The sequence below is a fragment of the Engraulis encrasicolus genome, chromosome 23, assembly GCF_034702125.1.
Source record: "Engraulis encrasicolus isolate BLACKSEA-1 chromosome 23, IST_EnEncr_1.0, whole genome shotgun sequence".
Classification (NCBI taxonomy): Eukaryota; Metazoa; Chordata; class Actinopteri; order Clupeiformes; family Engraulidae; genus Engraulis; species Engraulis encrasicolus.
This window is the reverse complement of record NC_085879.1, coordinates 29,957,319-29,977,716: the sequence shown is the minus strand read 5'-3', so window position 1 is coordinate 29,977,716 and position 20,398 is coordinate 29,957,319. Positions and strand designations below refer to the sequence as shown.

The window sequence follows — 20,398 nt, the reverse complement described above, 5'->3', positions numbered from 1 at the left end:
TCTCTCTCTCTCTCTCTCTCTCTCCCTCCCTCCCTCTTTAGCAATTCAATTATTTTACCCCTTCTTCTCTTCTTTTTCTTTTTCTGTCCATTCACCCTTCTTTTTTGTATGATCTCCTTTGTTTATCTCCTTTTTTCTTTTTTTTGTCCTTTTCTGTCTGTTGTGATTTCTTATCCTCTCTGACATGTTACTTTTCCATTCATTTACCTGCCTCTCTTTTACCATTTAACTTACTCTCTCCCTTTCGTTTTCTTCTTTTCGATATCTATTGCTCCCTCTCTCTATGTCCCTCAATCCAACCCTTTAATCTCTCTTGTTTTCTCCCTTGGTCTTTATCTGTCTGCATTGTTCTCTTTCTCTCTCTCTCTCTCGCTCTCGCGCTCTCTCTCTCTCTCTCTCTCTCTCTCTCTCTCTCTCTCTCTCTCTCTCTCTCTCTCTCTCTCTCTCTCTCTCTCTCTCCCTCCCCTCCTCCCATAGTGAGGAGCAGGTTGACGTGGAGCTGGTTCAGAGGGGGGACGTGGTGAAGGTGGTGCCCGGGGGGAAGTTCCCCGTAGACGGCCGCGTCATCGAGGGCCACTCCATGGCTGATGAGTCACTAATCACAGGTAGGCTGGAGCTGCGACATTATCAGATCAGATTGATGAACAACCCCTGATAGGGGTGGGCGATATGACGATATAACATTGTGAATCGTGAAATCGAGTACAAGATTGTCTCGAATCTGCCAAAGTGGAGAAATGGTATAGATCGTCTTGCAGTGAGGATGTTTACTATCAGTATCAGAGTGATGTCTACTTACTTAGTGTTGTTGTCTTCACTTTATACATTATTGTATTTCAATACATCGTGATATGACGTTTGTGCCATATCGCCCAGCCCCTGACAAAAACTATGGAATGAGCAACCTTTTTTGGAGAATGTTCATTCCGTCGTTTTAATGTTGTAGAAAAAAAGCTTATCACAAACATGAAACAAAACTGACTTTAAGAAACACTTAAAAGAATTAAAAAATAAATTGTGTTAGTGTGTTATCAGTAGGGCTGGGTAAAATAATCAATTTAATCAATTCTGAATCAATTTCACTTAAAATACATATAATTGATTCACAGGGCACAAGGTCGTTTTTCTTTGTGTTCTTTTTGTTTAATTTAGGTTATGGAAAATACCCAGTAGGTATTAACCAATTTGGCCTAGGCCTAGTAAATAAAAATGAGCAATCTGTTAACACTGTCAAGCGACAGCCCTTTCACATTTTTTTAATGTAAAAAAATAGGCTATAGCATCTTCTGGGAGAAATCCTGGCACCAAGTAGGGAACGGATTGAATCAAATTGAATTGAATCGTGATTAATTGATTTAAAGCCCTAAGTATCTCAATCGAATCGATGCAGGAACATGGCTGTGATGCCCAGCCCTAGTTATCAGTGGCCACTATCATGGCTGATGAGTTACGTCATCACAGGTACTGGAGCTCTGGATTATCAGATCAGAGTTATGTAGATTATTACCGTACGTCCTCAGCTGAGCTGAGCCATAAACTCGGGGTCACCTCGGTCCGTGTATGGGTGTGTGTACTGTGTAGATGTGTGCGTGTGCGCGTGTGTGCGTGCGTGCGTGCGTGCGTGCAAAGTGGAGTGGAAAGTGAGGTGAAAGGTCTGTGTTTGGGCCTGTCTGTGTGTGTGTCTGCCTGTGTCTGTCTCTACACATATGTGTGTGTGTGTCTGTCTGTGTGTGTAGGTGACTGTGGTGAAGTTGTTTTGTGTGAATGAATATCTATGTGTTTATGATTGTCTGTATGTATTTGTATTTGTAACATTAGAGAAGGGAAGATAGATAGTGTACAAAATATGGAATGTTCTGTCAGTCAATAGCAGTACAGTTCGCTGCTCCTGTTTAAGGACACATGGTTAGCATTAAGAACAGCCTAGGTACCACAGTTGAATACCTGCTATTTCAACCATTTCAGCTATTGTGGCTGCCTCATTGATAAGAACCCATCTTCAGACATTCTGTCTGTACGGCTGTGGACATATTAGGCATTGTGTGTGTTTTTTTATTATAGCTTTCACAAAGGCTTTGTACGGGGGTGCATTTGTGCAACTCTGTGAGGGGTCATGTCATAACAGGAGAAGTATAATAGCATGGCCTGTCTCCATTCACAGAGGGCTATTCTTGGAAGATGGACATATTAGTCATATTGTCTTGTCCTGAACAAGACCTGGACTGTGTCTGCTTTTGACATGTGCTTCTATCCATTGCTTTTAAGCTCTTAGTGGAGGGGGAGAGGTTCATTGGAAGCAAACTCTCCTTCCTGTATCAAGATTGATGTGAAAGTTGACAAGGAAGTTGTACCGGTAATCCATTTGCTGGAGTTACACGTACATACCGGTATTTATCTTTTAGACATCTATTTATCTGAGATCATGCTTTTGCCATATCTTGACACAACACATTTACCAGTTTAAGTTGTTGTTATATGGATACATAGGGTCAATGACGTTTTAGTAGTAGAACACGTCAGAGTGGGGCAACCACAACTAATGCCACTATGAGTATGCATTAAATGATTTTTGTTTTTACTGGATTATCTATACTAAGACAGTCAAAAAAGAGCTTTTTCCGATGACTTCGTTTGTAATTTGTCGGCCACAATACACATTTTGAACTTAAAAGCCTTGTGTGCGCCTCATCTTTTTTTGACTGTCTTAGTATCGCTATTTTTGGTGAGCAGTCCCGACTGGGCAACTCTACTCCCCTTCGCTTACACATACAGTAGATTGACTTCAAAAGAACAGTCCATGCAACAACACAGGCATGGGAAGGGAGGTTTGAAACATTTGACTCTGCCCTGATGATGGCCACACCTGGGCCGAAACATTTTGGCATTTTTAACATTTCTATAATGATTTAGCTGTATATTTAAGATATTTTTAACCTTTTGGAGGAGTGCCTTGGATACTTATTTTTTTACCAAAGAGCACCTTCAGATTGCCAATACAATACTAGCGCCGCAGCCCTCCAAACCTATGCGATTGTTCCGGAGGTTTGAAACATCCCCTTGTAGATATGAAAGGGTCTGCAGCTTTGATGCACTCCAAGAGAGGATGTTGCTCAATAATGACTGCAGGATGCTACAACTGCGCCTTTGTGTCCTCTTCCTCTTGTTGGCATTATGAAGTGCTAACAGGAAAATGAAATCAAAATATGGCCTTGTTTTTATATATATACTTTAGGTCTTTTATTAGTTTATTTTATGACAGGATAGTGAGAGATTGACAGGAAATTAGCGGGGCGAGAAAGACATGGAAGGTTCGGCAAAGGACCCGGACCGGAACACCGGAACCGAACCCGGGTCACCGGCGTAGCAGCCCAGTGCCCTACTGCTAGAGCCATTGCACAAAATGTAGCCTTGTCCGAGCAAGTTCTCTTTTTCTCGCCTTTTCATAATTGGGTCACATCTGTTTGTAACCTAACCAAGATGGTATATTATAGTGATAAGATGGTGTTAGATATCATTTTAGTCTTTCAATGGCCATTTATTTTATCAGAGATTAAATGGCAGTGTTAAATAGATTCCACTCTTGATGTCTTTTTATGTGCAGAGGAGGCAGTTACGAACTGAAATAAATAATTGCTGCGTCATTTTTGGTCATTCCTGTGGTCATTCAGGGCAATTTAATCATTTTCATGTTTTGTTTCCTTGCGTGCGTGTGTTTGTGTGTGTGTGTGTGTGTGCGCGTGCGTGCGCTTAGCGTTTAAGTTTTTTTTTTTAAACTAACAGTAACTGTGGTCAATCAAGGCAATTTAGTAATTTTCATGTTTTGTTTCCATGTGTGCGTGCCTGCGACGTGCATGCCTGTGTGTGTGGTGTGCGTGTGTGTGTGTGTGTGTGCGTGTGTGTGTGTTTAGGAGAGGCGATGCCAGTGACTAAGAAGCCGGGCAGCACGGTGATTGCGGGCTCCATCAACCAGAACGGCTCTCTGCTCATCAAGGCCACCCACGTGGGGCTGGACACCACGCTCTCACAGATCGTCAAGCTCGTGGAGGAAGCTCAGACCTCCAAGGTGACACAGCCGCAGTCGTGATTATTGTGCTTGTGCTGATTGTGTGTGTGTGTGTGTGTGTGTGTGTGTGCGCGCATTTTTGCTCGCGTGTGTGTGGACACCACCCTCTCCCAGATGGTCAAGATGGTTGAGGAGCCACAGACCTCCAATGTAACACAGCCGCGCGCGTGTGTGTGCGCGCGTCATGTGCGCATGATGAATGTGTGTGTGTGTGTGTGTGTGTGTGTGTGCTTCTGAATTGCAGCCAGTCATGTCACCCTCGATGAAAATGAATCACAGTGCGTCACAACACGCCATGTGGAGGAGTGAGTTCCAGGCAGCTCTATTAATCACAAATGCGGTCTTTGTCAGGGTGCAGACAAGATGTGTTAAAATGCCTTCCATACAGGGATTAAAATTAACTTTTTTCACAACCGTCCCGGAACCGTCCAGAAAATGATTCTGAATCGTCCCGAAACGTCCCGAAACTGTTGATATTTTTCTAGGGTGACCATTCTGCGACAGTTAAAAGACTGACATATTTTTGCACGGGGGGTTTGGGGGTTCTCCCCCAAGAAAATTTGAGTTTCTTAGATGCTATTTCATGCATTTTAAAGCATTTTAATCAACCAGTGTCTGGCTTAATGCTGTCGGACAAGGCACTGAAAAGATGGACGGTCCATCCTAAAGACAAATGTCTGGCCACTGGTTACTGTATTATATTGAAACATGGTTAAAGAAATAGGCTTATCACTGACTGGAGGTGTAGGCTACTGGTGCTTTTTGGCATACTGTGCACAATGTCAGCAACTTGTTGGGCATTAAACCAAACACCTACCAGTGATGCCTGCCTGGGTCAGAGGGGCACATGTTTTCAAGAGAGAAAAAATAAATGGCATCACATTGGACTTGGTACCATAGCTTCACAATGAGGCATAAATATCCATAATGTAAATAATTTTTACCCTTTGATAGGCCAAGGCTACATAACATTGTTCTATCCATCATGCAAGTAGGCTTACATTTATTTAGAAATGTAAAAAAGAAATAGTTTGGAAGCCAACAAAACACGGAAACGCTGCTCCATATGTTGCATTTTTTTAAAGAATGGTGGGGCGAAATCCTAATCACCTTTGTGCCGTTCGTAGTTTTAGTAACACAGGTGCATGCAAGATGCTTGTGTAACGGAGGCCAACTAGCAGAGTCTACAGCCTTGTGTGAAAGCAAGAAAAGTAAGCTACTTGTTATATTTTCTCGCCCATGCTTTCGCGTGATGCTGAGTCGTAAGCAAACAGTGCAGTCCAACATTCGGCAACAATTAAGGCAATTCTGTCAATCGCAAAACGACACACACGCGAGGTCGCCAGCAGCCAGTCCCATTCCTTTCAAATCCTAAATGTTATGTTCCGACCAAGCACCGCTCTGATTTACAAATGTTAGCCTATGGAAACTTTTTTGATGCAAACTTTATTATTATTATTATTATTATTATTTTTTTTTTTTTTTTAAATGCAGTCAGCCGAAATTCTCGTCGTCCCGAGGTCGTCCCAAAATAAATATCTTGTCGTCCCGATGGCAATTCAATACGGCCCCGGGACGACGGGACGGCGTTAATTTTAATCCCTGCTTCCATACTGGTTTTTTTTTTTAGTTTCTTTGGGGGGGCTTTTCAAGCCTTTATCGGTTATCAGGCAGGACAAGTGGAGGAGAGACAGGAAGTAAGTGGGGAGAGAGAGACAGGAAGTAAGTGGGGAGAGAGAGACAGGAAGCGAGTGGGGGAGAGACAGGAAGTAAGTGGGGAGAGAGAGACAGGAAGTAAGTGGGGAGAGAGAGACAGGGAAGGGCCAGCAAAGGACCTGGGCCGGGAATCAAACCCGGGTCAGCCACATAGCATACGAGTGCCCTACCATTAGCGCCAGGGTAGGGCCCCACACTGTTAGTTTTGCCCTTCAATGCCACCACCTCCAGTCATACACTGCCCAGCAATGATGAGTAGTACACCCCTTTCATTTCTGCCACGTCTTAATTTGCCTAAAACTAAAACGTGCGCGTATCGTGGAAGTTCATAAAGGCTGAAGACTGAGCAGGCTTCACCTAAACAGATATTTTTCTCTCTTCTTCTAGCATACCGACCAAAATAAAGTATAACTGAAAATGAGAGGAAAAGTTTGCAACATGCATTTAAACCTTTATTATTTTGTTTTTGCTCTACAGATGCGTTTTGATGTTTTGCTTCGTTTTGACGTTCTGCCTTCCACAGTGTGTAACATATAGGTGTGTGCGTGTGCGTGTGCGTGTGCGTGTGCGTGTGCGTGTGCGTGTGCGTGTGTCTGTGTGTGGCGTCTCCTGCAGGCTCCCATTCAGCAGTTTGCTGATAAGATCAGCGGCTACTTCGTGCCCTTCATCTGTGCCGTGTCCCTCCTCACGCTGGTCGCCTGGGTGCTCATCGGCTTCGTCAACTTCCCCCTCGTGGAGAAGTACTTCCCTGTGAGTGACCCTCCTCTGCTCTCTTTCTCTCTCTCTCCCTCCGTCACACTCTCTCTCTCTCTCTCTCTCTCTCTCTCTCTCTCTCTCTCTCTCTCTCTCTCTCTCTATCTCTCTCTGTCTCTCTCTCTGTCTCTCTCTCTCTCTCTCTCTCTCTCTCTCTCTCTCTCCCTTTCCTCTCTCTTTTTATCGTTTTTTCCTCTCTCTATCGATCTTTCCTCTCTCTCTCCATCTCTCTTTCACTCTCACACACACACGCCCATCTCTATACCTCACTCCACATTTCCCTTCCCACAGCTTCCTCTCCCTCTCTTTCTCTCTCTCTCTCTCTCTCTCTCTCTCTCTCTCTCTCTCTCTCTCTCTCTCTCTCTCTCTGAAATACCGCTACCTTCTCTGCCATCGCCTTCTTCTACTTCTGACGCGTGTTTCCAGTCACTCAGGTTGTAGTGTTTAGACATTCCATGATGTTTGGTATTAATTTTCTGAAATTAATCAACTACATCTGCCCATGTTTCTCTGTTTGTAACTCGAAAGGTTGTGAATGTCTGCTGCAATTTTTACAATATATCAGTATTGCCTTCTGACTGCCCTGAGCTGATTAATTGCTGCTGAAAGCTGGTGTGCAAGAGACTGTGCAAGAGGCTGCCCCCTCCTCTCGTCCCTGCTCAGGGCGAAGTCAATTCATTATATTTTTCTGTGTTTCTGTTCCTCGTTAGCAAACAACTCAAAAAATGATTATTGTATCCACCTCACAGCATCTCAGTACTATTGACTGCCTTCAGATCACTTATTTTTGCTCATGCTTTCACTTAAATTTGTGTGAGGGGGAAAAACGTCCCTAACAGTCCCTCTCTCCTCTCGTCCACCCTCATGGTTCTACAACAAGAGCATCTCGAAAGCGGAGGTGGGTGGTGTGCTTTGCCTAGCCCAGGGGTGGGGAACCTACTGTATGTCTCGAGGGCCGAACTTAGTAGGTTGCCAATGTACCAACCAAGTCAGTTGGTAACTTGGTTAGCAACGACGCTTTCGAGAAACACACTCCAGTTGTCCATCTCCTCTCCTACCGTCCCCCCAATAAGGTTACAGCAAGAGCATCTCCAAGGCGGAGGTGGTGGTGGAGCGCTTAGCCTAGCTCAACTGGTATGACTGAGGAATAATGGCTAATATGTTGCCATCATAGAATGTAGAATAATACTTATATTTTTTAAAGTATTTTTTGGGGGCTTTTTGGGCTTTATTATCATAGGACAGTGTGAGAGTAGACAGGAAATGACTGGGTGAGAGAGATGGGGCAGGGTCGGGAAATGACCCCGTCCGGACTGGTCCCCGTGAACAATGTAAGCCCAAATGTGTGTGTGTGTGTGTGGGGTGGGGGGTGGGGGGGCTTAGCATGAATACTAATTTCTCTACTCTCAACAACCCCTTATGGCTAAAACAGGGCTACAACAAGAGCATCTCCAAGGCGGAGGTGGTGGTGGTGCGCTTAGCCTAGCTCAACTGGTATGACTGAGGAATAATGGCTAATATGTTGCTATTGATTACTAACCAGTTGCCCCCTCCCTCTCGTCCCCCTCAGGGCTACAACAAGAGCATCTCCAAGGCGGAGGCGGTGGTGCGCTTTGCCTTCCAGGCCTCCATCACCGTGCTGTGCATCGCCTGCCCCTGCTCCCTGGGCCTGGCCACCCCGACGGCCGTCATGGTGGGCACGGGGGTGGGCGCCCAGAACGGCATCCTCATCAAGGGAGGGGAGCCCCTGGAGATGGCACACAAGGTAGGGGGGGGGGGCAGAGTTCAACTTAGGCCACGGCTGCCCATGTCGGCTAGTTGGTTAGTTTTATTTTTATAAAGCACATTTAAAAACTGTTTAACATGTTTAACAAATTAACAAATCTGACCGAAGCACTGTATGGTGTCTAACCAAAGCAATGATGAAAAGGCAATAAAGCATTTTAGCAGGCCATTTAGAATTTGCTTGTGAATACACATAATAATATTTTCATGAAATTCATTTAAAACGTTATATAATGAAGTGCTTCAGCTAAATATTAAACTTAACATTGCATTGTCGTGTTGCCATCTGTGTTATGGCTACACCCATAGATGGATTAACAGTCGGACCCTTAAGTTGCATGGGCATGTACTGGACTTGTGTAAAACTTACTTTTTTCACACATTAATTTCATCTTGCAGATTACATTGCCCCAAACCCATTCTGTAATAGTTTGTGGCAACAACAGCGATGGCTATGATTGAATTGTACAACTTAATGTGCAATAAGTAAGTGCCTTCAGTTCAGAATGTGCAATTGCAGCCCCTAGGTAAAACCACTGAGAAGTCTCTTTTTTTGTATTAAATAAGCAAACTGATATTTTTCTTGCAGATCCAGTCGGTGGTGTTTGACAAGACGGGCACCATCACGTACGGTGCCCCCAAGGTGATCCAGGTGCGCATGGTGGTGGAGGGCAACCGTGTGCCACGCTCCCGCCTGCTGGCCATAGTGGGAACTGCAGAGAACCACAGCGAGCACCCGCTGGGAGCAGCCATCACGCGTTACTGCAAACAGGTGCCAAACATGCTGACAGCCTACACTGCATAGAGGCTGTTTACTCATACAGCCGCGGCAAAAATTGAGAGACCACCTCAAAAAATTTTGTGGTCCTACTACTTTTGTTTTCTTTGTTTTTTTTCCGGAGGTCTAAAAGCATTTCATCATCGTGTTATTTTGACCGTTTGGAACTTTCTGCAAATAAATGCTCTAAAAAATGACAATATTTTCATTCGAAATTCGAAGGAAATGTCAGTAGTTTAAAGAATGAAATCTCAATTCTTTTGCCGCGGCTGTATATGGATATCTTTGGAAACGTCTCTTGATCACACGTAAGCCGAGTTTTAGAATGTGCATTTCAAAACTCCAGTTTTAAAAAATATCCCATTTAGGGGGCTTAAACGCATGATCTGTCACAATGGAGTTTTTATTTTTATCCACATGTCGGATTCACACACATAAAAAAACCCTGAATTTAAAAATATCCGAGTATGTGTAACCAGCACCTTAGGTCAGTGGTTCTTAACCTTTTTTCCTTAACGCACCCCCTAACCTGTGCCAAAGACAAGCTGCGCACCCTCAACCCAAACTTCTACACGTATCTAAGCACTGAAAAAGGATTTAAGTGATTAATTACAATGATTCTTGCTTGAGACATTAATCAATACCTTTATGACTTTTCATGGGGACCAGAACATGCTTTGATTTGGTTTTGATTTGGCCTAATTATAATGTTTCCTAGCAGATTGTTGTCACAACCTCAACACAAAAAAAATTCCATGCACCCCCTGAAATCTCTGGCGCACCCCCAGGGGGTGCCCGCACCCCAGGTTAAGAACCACTGCCTTAGGTTATGCCCACTTATTTGCTAAGTTATGTATTGAATAGGTGCTTCATACAGGTGGGCATCGTGGAGAGGAGCTCCACACACTGTTGACTACACCATACTACATAGGACATGTCTCACACAGGTCCTCCACAGCTACACTATGGTACACGCTCAAACATGTTGGACTCGTGGAGGCGTAGCCCACAGTTAAACTACACTACACTGCATGGGTTAATGTCTGAAATCAAGAATCAAGAGCTTTTATTTGTCATTGACAAACAAATTTGACAACGAAATTGCGTTTAAGAATACACTGTACAAGTATTCTCTGGCCGCTGCCCATCCGGGCGCCGCTCATTTAAACACACCTCCACCACCTATAAGCTCAGTATAGTACACATTAGGGTAGGAATGAGGAGAAAAAAATGATTCTATGGCTCCACATTGTAAAATGTACAACATCAAGACACGGTACCAAAAAAACTCATATTTAACCTAAGCATTGAAGACAAGACATTGCATGAACCAGGGGGTCTTGCCATAGCAAGGTTGTTGTGACTAACACGGTTTACGCAACTGACCCATTGTCTTTGCTGTAATCTTTCACTTATTTGTCAATCTGTCTTTGTCTTCAGAAAGGTTTGGTCTGGCTGGGAGTATTTCAGACATGTTAATCCTGCAAATTGTACCTCCTAATCCTTTATTTTTTCCATTGTGGCATTTCTATAGATGCGCTGCACAAATGCTTTTGGCAGTTACTGTGCTTCACTCCCCTTCATTTCACCAATAGACGGTGTAGGATGAGGCTTATGTGTGAATGGGACACCCTACACCAGTGGTTCCCAACCTGTTTTGGTCCGTGACCCCATTTTGACATCCCAAATTTCTATGGACCCCATAGACATATTTTTACACACCTGAGGAAAAATACTGTGATAACTTGTAGGCAAGTAAACCTGTAGATAGTTCTGATATAAGGATGTATGTGGCGTTTCAATCATAGTATTCATTAATTAATTAGGGTATTTAATCATCAATATTTTTTTTACACACAGACATTTCAGGCAACCCCATTTGAATTTCAGTCGACCACATACGGGGTTCTGACCCCAAGGTTGAAAACTACTGCCCTACATCCTTGGTCTCCCGGGCCTGGGCATGGCAAACATTTGACCCGTCATGAGATCAGAACAAATGAAAACGTACCTGTGTGTGGTTTTCTATCACTGAAACTTAACAGAGAATTAGATCTTATGCTAACTGTCTCATAACAGACATTGACAAGCTGGGAAAACGATAAAGCGAAAATCTGCGCTCTGTCCTTGTTTCTCATTGGGTTGGGATGTTGGTTTGGCCCGCAGCCTCACTTGCTCTACATAATTTCACCCTTGGAGAAAACATAATTTGAGACCACTGCCCTACACCCTGAAAGTTAGCTAGATCTATGTCTAATTGTCTATGTCCACACCTAAAGTCTATGTCTGCGTCTGCATGGGAAAGTGAGAATTTTTGCAATTTCAATTCTTTGTATGACCAGTGCATGTAAAGAAATTGACAATAAAACCGACTGACTTCACTTGATTATGCCACCTGCAGGAGCTGGGTACGGAGTCGCTGGGCACGTGTACGGACTTCCAGTCGGTGCCCGGGTGCGGCATCCGTTGCCAGGTGAGCAACACGGAAGGCCTGCTGCGGCGCGAGGACAGCGACGGGGACGGAGAGGGGGAGGGGGCGGAGAACCAGCGCAACGCCGTACTGGTGCAGGTCAGCGACACACACAGCGGCAGAGCAGCGGACACCTCGCACCACCCCCTCATCATGGACCCTCAACCACTCAGTAAGTATACACTACATAGTATATACCAGGGATACTCAATTAAAAGTCCCTGAGGGCCAGTTTTTCAAAATTTCTCCCATTAAAGGGCCAACACGAGCCACGACCCCCCGACCCCCCCCCCCCCCCCCCCCCCCCCCGCCCAAAAAAAAAAAAAACCATAACAAAAAATGATAACGCCTTTGTAAGCACAAAAACAGTGGCAGGATGGGGGGGGAATTCTCTCATACGACTACAGGGCCTGGCCTGCATTTTCCTGGAGCACTTTTGGGTGAGGTGCCTGCCGTGCTCTCATTGCCACCCTTCTTTTTTTTTTTAAATGACACAAGATTATTTGTTAGCCTATATTTGCAGACTACATCCATAAATATTTATTTCTTAGTGAGAAAACCAATAAGCCTGAAGATAACACTTTTCAAACAAATGTTGCATATGATGACTTTGTTTATGCAGCTCTCACATAAATACTGCATAATGCAATAATATCATGGACCCAGCAAAGAGGAGGACACCTCAGGTTTTGCCAACAAGAAAATGGCACATTTGATGCAATGTTGATTACATGCAACAGCCAATAATAAATTGTCAAGTTGCTCATAACTTTGTTTGTAGTCTTAAGAGGGGCTTAGCATTCCAAACGAACTATTTGGGGACTGTTTAAAAGTGTGAAAAGTTTATCAAGCAATTCGTTTTTAAGTAGGCTACCACTAGTTAGCTGCCAGCAGAGCTCAAACACAATTTGCCTTCATTTGTGTTAGCAACTAGCTACAGCTAGTGCTAAACCAATTCGAAGTCCTAACACACTGTTTGCAATGAAATGTGGACCATTACTTTCAAAAACGAGGCAAAGAGAACTTTGTAAATTATTTATTTACAAGTTCTGATACCGTCCTCCCCTTCTGTAGTCTACCTCACAACAACCCACCCTTGTAGTCACTTCTGTTTGGAGCCTGCAGGGAGAAACTGATTGAGGGGGCGGGGCACGGCACGCGTCTTCCTAGCGTCTGTGGCGCGATTTCAAAATAAGAGCCGGCAGCGCGATCGGACCTTAAAAAAAAAAAAAAAAATTTTTTTTTTTTTTTTTTAATTTTTCAAAATTATTCGAGGGCCACAAATAGATGCCCCGCGGGCCACAAGTGGCCCGCGGGCCGCTATTTGAGTATGGGGGGTATATTATATACTGTATACTTCATACACACCCCCTCATCATGGACCCTCAACCACTCAGTAAGTAGAGACACACAGTATATACTAACTAACTACATACTGTGCATTTTTTATTTTTATTTATTTTATTAAAGGATCCCCATTAGCTTATGCCGTAGCAGTTCGCTAGTCTTCCTGGTGTAGTGCATTATAAACTACACATCCCCTCATCATGGACCCAGTACTACAGACACACAGTATATACTACATACTGTACATTATAAACTGCACACACCCTCAACATGGACCCACAGCCTCTCGGTAAGTAGCGACATATTAGGTTTTAATAGACAGAGGGCACCTTTTCTCAAAAAGGGCTTAGGCTTTCAGCAGGCTTTTTTTGCAGGTGCCTTAGGCTAAAATGAGTTAAGACATCAGGGACATTGTATTGGTTGACTGAGTACCGCTTGTGGTTGTTGTGCCTTTTGATCTGTTTCATCTGTGTTTTTTTTGTTTTTGTTTTGTTTGTTTCTTCTCTCCCTCCAACCCACAGCCTTGGTGCAGTCGGCCTCCTACTCTGTGTTGCTGGGCAACCGGGAGTGGATGCGGCGGAACGCTCTGCAGCTGAGGGCGGACGTGGACGAGGCCATGACGGAACACGAGAGGAGGGGTTGCACTGTAGTGCTGGTGGCCGTGGACGGTGAGAGAACTCAAGTCCAGGGGGGTGTGTGTGTGTGCGTGTGCGTGTGTGTGTGTGTTCCTGTGTGTGTGTGCTCCTGTGTGTTTGCAAGTGTGTTGTGTGCCCTGGTGGCTATTATCGTGTATGTTCACCTAACGTGTTTGTGTGTGTGCGCGTGCGTGTGTGCCATAGCCGTGTTTGTTTACCTAACGTGTGTGTGCGTGTGTATGCAAGGTGTTGTGTGCTCTGGTGGTCATAGCTGACACGGTCAAGTGTGAGCGTGTGTGTGCGTGCGCTCCTGTGTGTGTGTGTGTGTGTGCAGGTGTATTGTGTGCCCTGGTGGCCATAGCGGACACGGTGAAGCTAACGTGTGTGTGTGTGTGTGTGTGTGTGTGTGTGTGTGTGTGTGTGTGTGTGTGTGTGTGTGTGTGTGTGTGTGTGTGCGCTCCTGTGTGTGTACTGTAGGTGTACTGTGTGCCCTGATGGCGGACACGGTGAAGCTAACGTGTGCGTGTGCTCCTGTGTGTGTGTGTGTGTGTGTGTGTGTGTGTGTGTGTGTGTGTGTGTGTGTGTGTGTGTGTGTGTGTGTGTGTGTGTGTGTGTGTGTGTGTGTGTGTGTGGGTGTATTGTGCGCCCTGGTGGCCATAGCGGACACGGTGAAGCTAACGTGTGTGTGTGTGTGTGTAGGTGTGGGACTCACTAGTTCGACGCCCTTTCGTGACTTACCGCTTACGTCATACGACCCTAAACCTAACCCGAACCCTAACCTTAACCCTAAACCTAACCCTAAACCTAACCCTAACCCTAACCTTAACCCTAAACCTAACCCTAACCTTAAATCGCTTGTTTGAAATGTTTGATTACCATGTGAAATCACGAGAGGGCGTCAAACTAGTGAGTCCCGTGTAGGTGTATTGTGTGCCCTGGTGGCCATAGCGGACACGGTGAAGCTAACGTGTGTGTGTGTGTGTGTGTGTGTGTGTGTGTGTGTGTGTGTGTGTGTGTGTGTGTGTGTGTGTGTGTGTGTGTGTGTGTGTGTGTGTGTGTGTGTGTGTACTGTAGGTGTGCTGTGTGCCCTGGTGGCCATAGCGGACACGGTGAAGCCCGAGGCGGAGCTGGCGGTAGCCACTCTGACCAGCATGGGGCTGGAGGTGGTGCTGATGACGGGGGACAACAGCAGGACCGCACGCGCCATTGCCGCACAGGTAACCTAACCTGATTACCCTCAACTTCGAGACTTGGTCTGACCAAGAGCATAACAATTTATGTTTCCCAAATGGTGTGGTGGACCCGCGTCCCTAGGTTTGCTACTGGTTGACTGGTTTCTGACAAAGTCGGTGGAGTTCCCATTTTTTCGAGAAATCAGAAACAATATTTACATTGCTCTTGGCCTGACTACAGGTAACCACCCTTTGATATATAACAAGCAGGGTTCCCACTGGTGCTTGAATTCCTTGAAAATGCTTGAATTTCAATTGAGTGTTTTCAAGGTTGTGAAATTGCTTGACTTTTGGTGAAGACCTTGAAAATGCTTACAAATTTGTCTCAAGACAAACTCGATTAATCGTTGAGTTGAGAAGGATACGGTGGAGATGGGGTGGTGCTTAGTTGCCATTGGGGGGCATTAGTCCATATGATTTTTTTAACACTAAATGGGGCGTTGTTAGGCTTATGGTGAGGTCAAGGAGGCTTTGGGAGGCTTGTGATGGGGCAGTAAAAGGTTGAGAAACACTGGCCTATTATAATAATTTGTTCCTCTCCTCTCCAGGTGGGTATCCGCAAGGTGTTCAAGGAGGTACACTGTAGTTTTTGTCTAATGTAATTATCTGCTCCTCTCCTCTCCATGCTCCTCTCTCCTCTCCTCTCCACTACCCCCCTCTCCTCTTCTCTTCTCTTCTCTTCTCTCCACTCCCCTCTCTCCTCTCCTCTCCTCTCCTCTCCTCTCCTCTCCTCTCCTCTCCTCTCCCCTCTCCTCTCCCCTCCCCTCGTCTCCTCTCCTCTCCTCTCCTCTCCACTCCCCCCCTCTCCTCTCCTCTCCATGCTCCTCTCCTCTCCTCCCCTCTCCAGGTGGGTATCCGCAAGGTGTTTGCGGAGGTGCTGCCCTCCCACAAGGTGGCGAAGGTGGAGCAGCTTCAGCAGGCGGGGAAGCGTGTTGCCATGGTGGGGGACGGCGTTAACGACTCGCCGGCGCTGGCCATGGCGGACGTGGGCATCGCCATAGGAACCGGCACGGACGTGGCCATCGAGGCCGCAGACGTCGTCCTCATCAGGGTGGGTGGAAAGTTAGGGCTCCTCGATTATGGGAAAAATCTGTTTTTTTTTTTTTTTTTTTTCACGATTATTTCAGTCTATATTGAGATCAAGATTGGTGCTCTGCGTGAGTGTTGGTTAGCAAGTCTGCTCTGCATTCGCAATGGCTCAAGTAGAGCGGAATGTATTGTGTGTAGCATAGCCTATATTTTGGCAATTTAGACAAATGACTAAAAAATTGTTTCAATTTGATTTTATGAAATTTGATATCGTTTGACTGCAATATTGATATTGTGATACACTACATGTTCGATGTATTGCGCAGCCCTAGTGGAAAGATTTTATTTTACTTGAAAGGGAAATCCACAGCAGCAAGGAGTGGAACTCGCACACCAATAGCTGATGCAATAATTTAAAGCCCAACTGGGAACTCCAACTCCCATTGTCATTGTAACAGAGCATTCCGCAGCACACAAGTGAACACTGCACACAAAATTGCATTTATGCCTCACCCCTGCAAGGGGGCAGCCCCCAATGGCGCCCGAAAGGGAGCAGTGCGGCGGGACAATACCATGCTCAGGGTACCTCAGTCACGGAGGAGGATGATGTAGCGCACTGGGAGGTTGGGAGTTGAACCGGCAACTTTTGGGCTACAAGTCTGATGCCCAGTGCACTGAGGAAGATCTGGTGACTGAAAATGCTTTGCATGTGTGGGTAGCACTTTATAGCCTGGTTGTCACAGACGGTGCGTTTGTGTACACTGCAGTAGCATTGCAGTTAGCATGCTGTTCTTGAGTCAGAAAATAAATGGTGCATTTATTGCTACTCGCCACCAAGAAATTCCCCCAAAAACATTTTCTGTTCAACTCCAAAGGGTCGATATAGTATATAATCTGTCCTGTGATTCATCAATGCAAGCTGCCGTTGATATTTAAGCAATAAGTGCTCCGTTTATGCTCTACTCCAGAGGATCATGTTAATGGCAGCGCTACCAGACGGAAGTGTGTGTAGCTCTCCACCAAGGGGGCTCCAGAGCTACACACACGCACCGTCAGTGAGAACCAGGCTAAGCACTTTAACCACTGCTCCAATCCTTGCCTACCACTTGGGAACCAGCTCATCCATTAAGACTGGAGTTATCGGCGCCACACCCGCTCTGAGTTGTGTCTGTACATGAAAGGGTTTCTTTGGTTTTCAGTAAACGCACACCGGTTGAGGTGCGTACGGCAGACAATATTTGGCGGTCTTATTGAATGTAGCTGCGTGAAGTTCTGAGTGTGCGACGACCATTCTTTTCATCAAGTTCAATGTACATAAAAGGGGAACAAAATTCTGCTCTATTGTAATAATTGAGAAATGTCATTTCCTACCAGGTATGAATGGAATTGAATAACTGTGTGCCTGCCTTTATTTGCAGAATGACCTCCTAGACGTGGTGGGGAGCATAGATTTATCAAAGAAAACAGTCAAGAGGATCCGCATCAACTTTGTCTTTGCCCTCATCTACAATCTGGTCGGAATTCCTATTGCTGCCGGTGAGTTCAAATTCAGTTCAGTTAACTGTTAAACCACTTAACAGTAAACTGGCTCCCTATTGATCTGAAGCTTTGCCGTTCTAATTTTGACCTTTGACCTATTGAAAAATATTTCACTAATTATTCACGCTTAAACATTTAACCAATGTGCAGTGCAATACATTAATGTGTTAAACATATATGCTCTCACTTTGGATGATCATGAACATCACATGTGATGTGTGTTGTCCTGAATGTTCTGACTGTGTTGTCTTGATGTTTGCGTTGCGTATAACAGTGATGCGTGAACATTAGTGCTCTCATCTCTGTACACTTAGGATGAACATGAACATTGTGTGTGTTGTGTCCTGAATGTTCTGTGTGTCTTAATGTTGTTGGTGTGTTGTCCTGGGGTGCCTTTCTCGAAAGCGTAGTTGTTAGCAGTTAGCAACTTGGGTAGTTGCCAATGGAAAATTGCATTGGAACCAACAAAGTAGCTACGGTTGTTAGCAACTACGCTTTCAAGAAACGCACCCCAGAATTATGTTCTGACTGCGTTGTGTTGATGTGTGCGTTGCTTGATGTGTGTGTCTGCAGGTGTGTTCATGCCCATCGGGCTGGTACTGCAGCCATGGATGGGCTCAGCGGCCATGGCGGCCTCCTCCGTGTCCGTGGTGCTCTCCTCCCTCCTGCTCAAGTGGTGAGTCACTCAGGACCTATCGTCCTCATGCCAGCTGCCTAACGCTCACAATCGCAATCACAGCCAAGCAGGGCTGTAAACAGACATTTTCAAATGCCGCGGACAAATGCTGCATGCTGTACTGCATACTGTACATTTAGAATGCTTCAAATACTGCAGTCAAACTGTTTAGTTTGTTTTCAATAATCACTGCCTTGATGATAAATGGGGGTGTCGTACAGACTGAATGTATCATTGTTATAGATCATATATCAATTTTCATCATAGATAAATTTTATATTACTGAAAAAAATATTGAGGACATGACCTCTGTGTCCTCAATGGTAGTTACAGCCATACAGCCAAGATGCCCTGCTCTGATTAACCAGAATGTTGAGGGTGAAAATTGTGAACATCCCATGAAAAAAGGTGCAGGGTAAAGGCTGACTGATGGTTTGGAGTGCAGAAGTGTCTGCATTAAAATCATTTTTTTCTGTGATTTTTTCCCCCATTCCATTTGATTCTGAAGACAATAGTTGAAACATAATCCTGTCATTGAATAAAAAATATCACAGGAGGAGGATTTTAACTGTGCAGACTCACTCCAAGTGAGTGACTGAGGACCTCTTGTCATCCTGGCAGCTGCCTAACACTCCTAACACACACGCACACACACACACACACACACGCACACGCACACACACACACACACACACACACACACACACACACACACACACACAACCCATTTGAAAATGCAGAGCGCCCACTTACATTATGCCACTCAGTCCTTCCTACACACACACACACACACACACACACACACACACACACACACACACACACACACACACACACAAACTGTGTCGCTTCATGCCAGCCAACCACCTCAACTGTGTGTGTGTGATCTTGTCTGTTTCCATAGCTACACCAAGCCAAGCGCGGAGAAGCTGGAGCAGCGCGTGGGCCCCGGGGCGCGTCGTCCCGGCAGCCTGTCGGACGTGAGCGTGCACATCGGCATGGGCGAGCTGCGCCGCCCGTCCCCCAAACTCAGCCTGCTGGATCGCATCGTCAACTACAGCCGCGCCTCCATCAACTCCCTGCGCTCCGACAACAAGTCGCTCAACGGCATGGCCATGACCGAGCCCGACAAGCACTCGCTACTGGTGGGGGACGCGCACGGCGATGAGGAGATGGTGTGAAGCAGGCAAGGGGAGAACGGAACGGAGAGGAGCGGAGGTGGAGAGGAGAGGAGAGTCGGAGACGAGGATATAAGATGGTGTGAGGAAGGAGGGAACGGAACGGAGGTGGAGAGGAGAGTCAGGCGAGGATTTGGATGGATGAATGGATGGATGGATGTGAGGAGGTCAGTTAGGTAGTAGTGCTGTACTGCAATACCAAGTGACGACGACCAAGAGGTGAAGGACAGTCCCCTTCACTTTCACCAGTTTCTGTCTAGCTCTCCATCTCTCTCCTCCCCCCTCTGTGGAGAGAGGAGGGGCACACATGGAAGAGGGGGAAGATTAGAGAGAAGAGAAGAGACAGGTGGGGAGAGCGAGTGGTTGAAGAGGTGGAGGTTGAATGCCGGCCTCCTTCCCTCCCTCTCTTTGGTGCGAAGAGCAACATGAAAGAAGAAAGAAGAGAAGGACTTGACGTATAAATGGTTGATGCGAAGGAGGGGAAATTGGTAGCCCCCTATAATACCATCAGGTGGTGGACAATTGTCACCTTCAACGGACTCTCTCTCTCTCTCTCTTTTTCTCTCTCTCTGATGAACATGGAATGAATGAAAGAGTTAGAGAGGAGAAAAGATGGAAGGATGATATGTTTTTTGTCCCTATAATCCTGTCAGAGTAGCAAAAAAGTTCGACTCACGTGCTCTCCGTCCCTCCCTCCCTCCCTCCCTCTCTCTCTCTACATGATGGCGTAAAGGAGAAGAAAAGAGAAAAAAAGACATGGGTGGAGGGAGGGAAACACCTGCCCTTATTATCCCCTGACCAGGTGATAAGAGATGTTGATTGGACAAAAGCACTTCAGGCACTTGTGGTCCCTGTCTTTCTCTCTCTCTCTCTCTCTCTCTCTCTCTCTCTCTCTCTCTCTCTCTCTCTCTCTCTCTCTCTCGTCACTGCGGTGCCTGTTGAGTAAGAGAGTGTTCATCGACACACAGCTGTAGCCATCAGTGTTGCATTTCTCGAAAACATTGTTGTTAGCCATTTTGTCGGTTGACATGTAATTCCCCGTTGGCAATTAACTAAGGTACAACCTTGCTAACACAGTTAAGTTAGCAACTATGGTTTCAAGAAACCCTTTTTCTTAGACCCTGTTTCTTGAAAGCGTTGTTGCCAAATAGTTAGAAACTTGACTTAGTTAGTTGCCTCTGAGAAATTGCATTGCTC

General features: G+C 45.6%; 1 protein-coding gene across 1 annotated transcript in view; it reads left to right on the top strand.

Annotated features, from left to right (window-relative positions):
- The window catches only part of atp7a (ATPase copper transporting alpha), a 41,994-nt gene extending 22,515 nt beyond the window's left edge, over nucleotides 1–19,479 (top strand). Inside the window, exons 13-24 of the mRNA XM_063189818.1 lie at nucleotides 478–605; nucleotides 3,909–4,063; nucleotides 6,395–6,529; nucleotides 8,103–8,297; nucleotides 8,907–9,089; nucleotides 11,497–11,737; nucleotides 13,434–13,580; nucleotides 14,622–14,764; nucleotides 15,627–15,830; nucleotides 17,227–17,344; nucleotides 17,921–18,023; nucleotides 18,928–19,479. Coding sequence (XP_063045888.1) covers nucleotides 478–605; nucleotides 3,909–4,063; nucleotides 6,395–6,529; nucleotides 8,103–8,297; nucleotides 8,907–9,089; nucleotides 11,497–11,737; nucleotides 13,434–13,580; nucleotides 14,622–14,764; nucleotides 15,627–15,830; nucleotides 17,227–17,344; nucleotides 17,921–18,023; nucleotides 18,928–19,204 — 2,029 coding nt within the window. The 3' untranslated portion in view covers nucleotides 19,205–19,479. The remainder of the gene's footprint in view (nucleotides 1–477; nucleotides 606–3,908; nucleotides 4,064–6,394; nucleotides 6,530–8,102; nucleotides 8,298–8,906; nucleotides 9,090–11,496; nucleotides 11,738–13,433; nucleotides 13,581–14,621; nucleotides 14,765–15,626; nucleotides 15,831–17,226; nucleotides 17,345–17,920; nucleotides 18,024–18,927) is intronic.
- The last annotated feature ends 919 nt before the right edge of the window (nucleotides 19,480–20,398 follow it).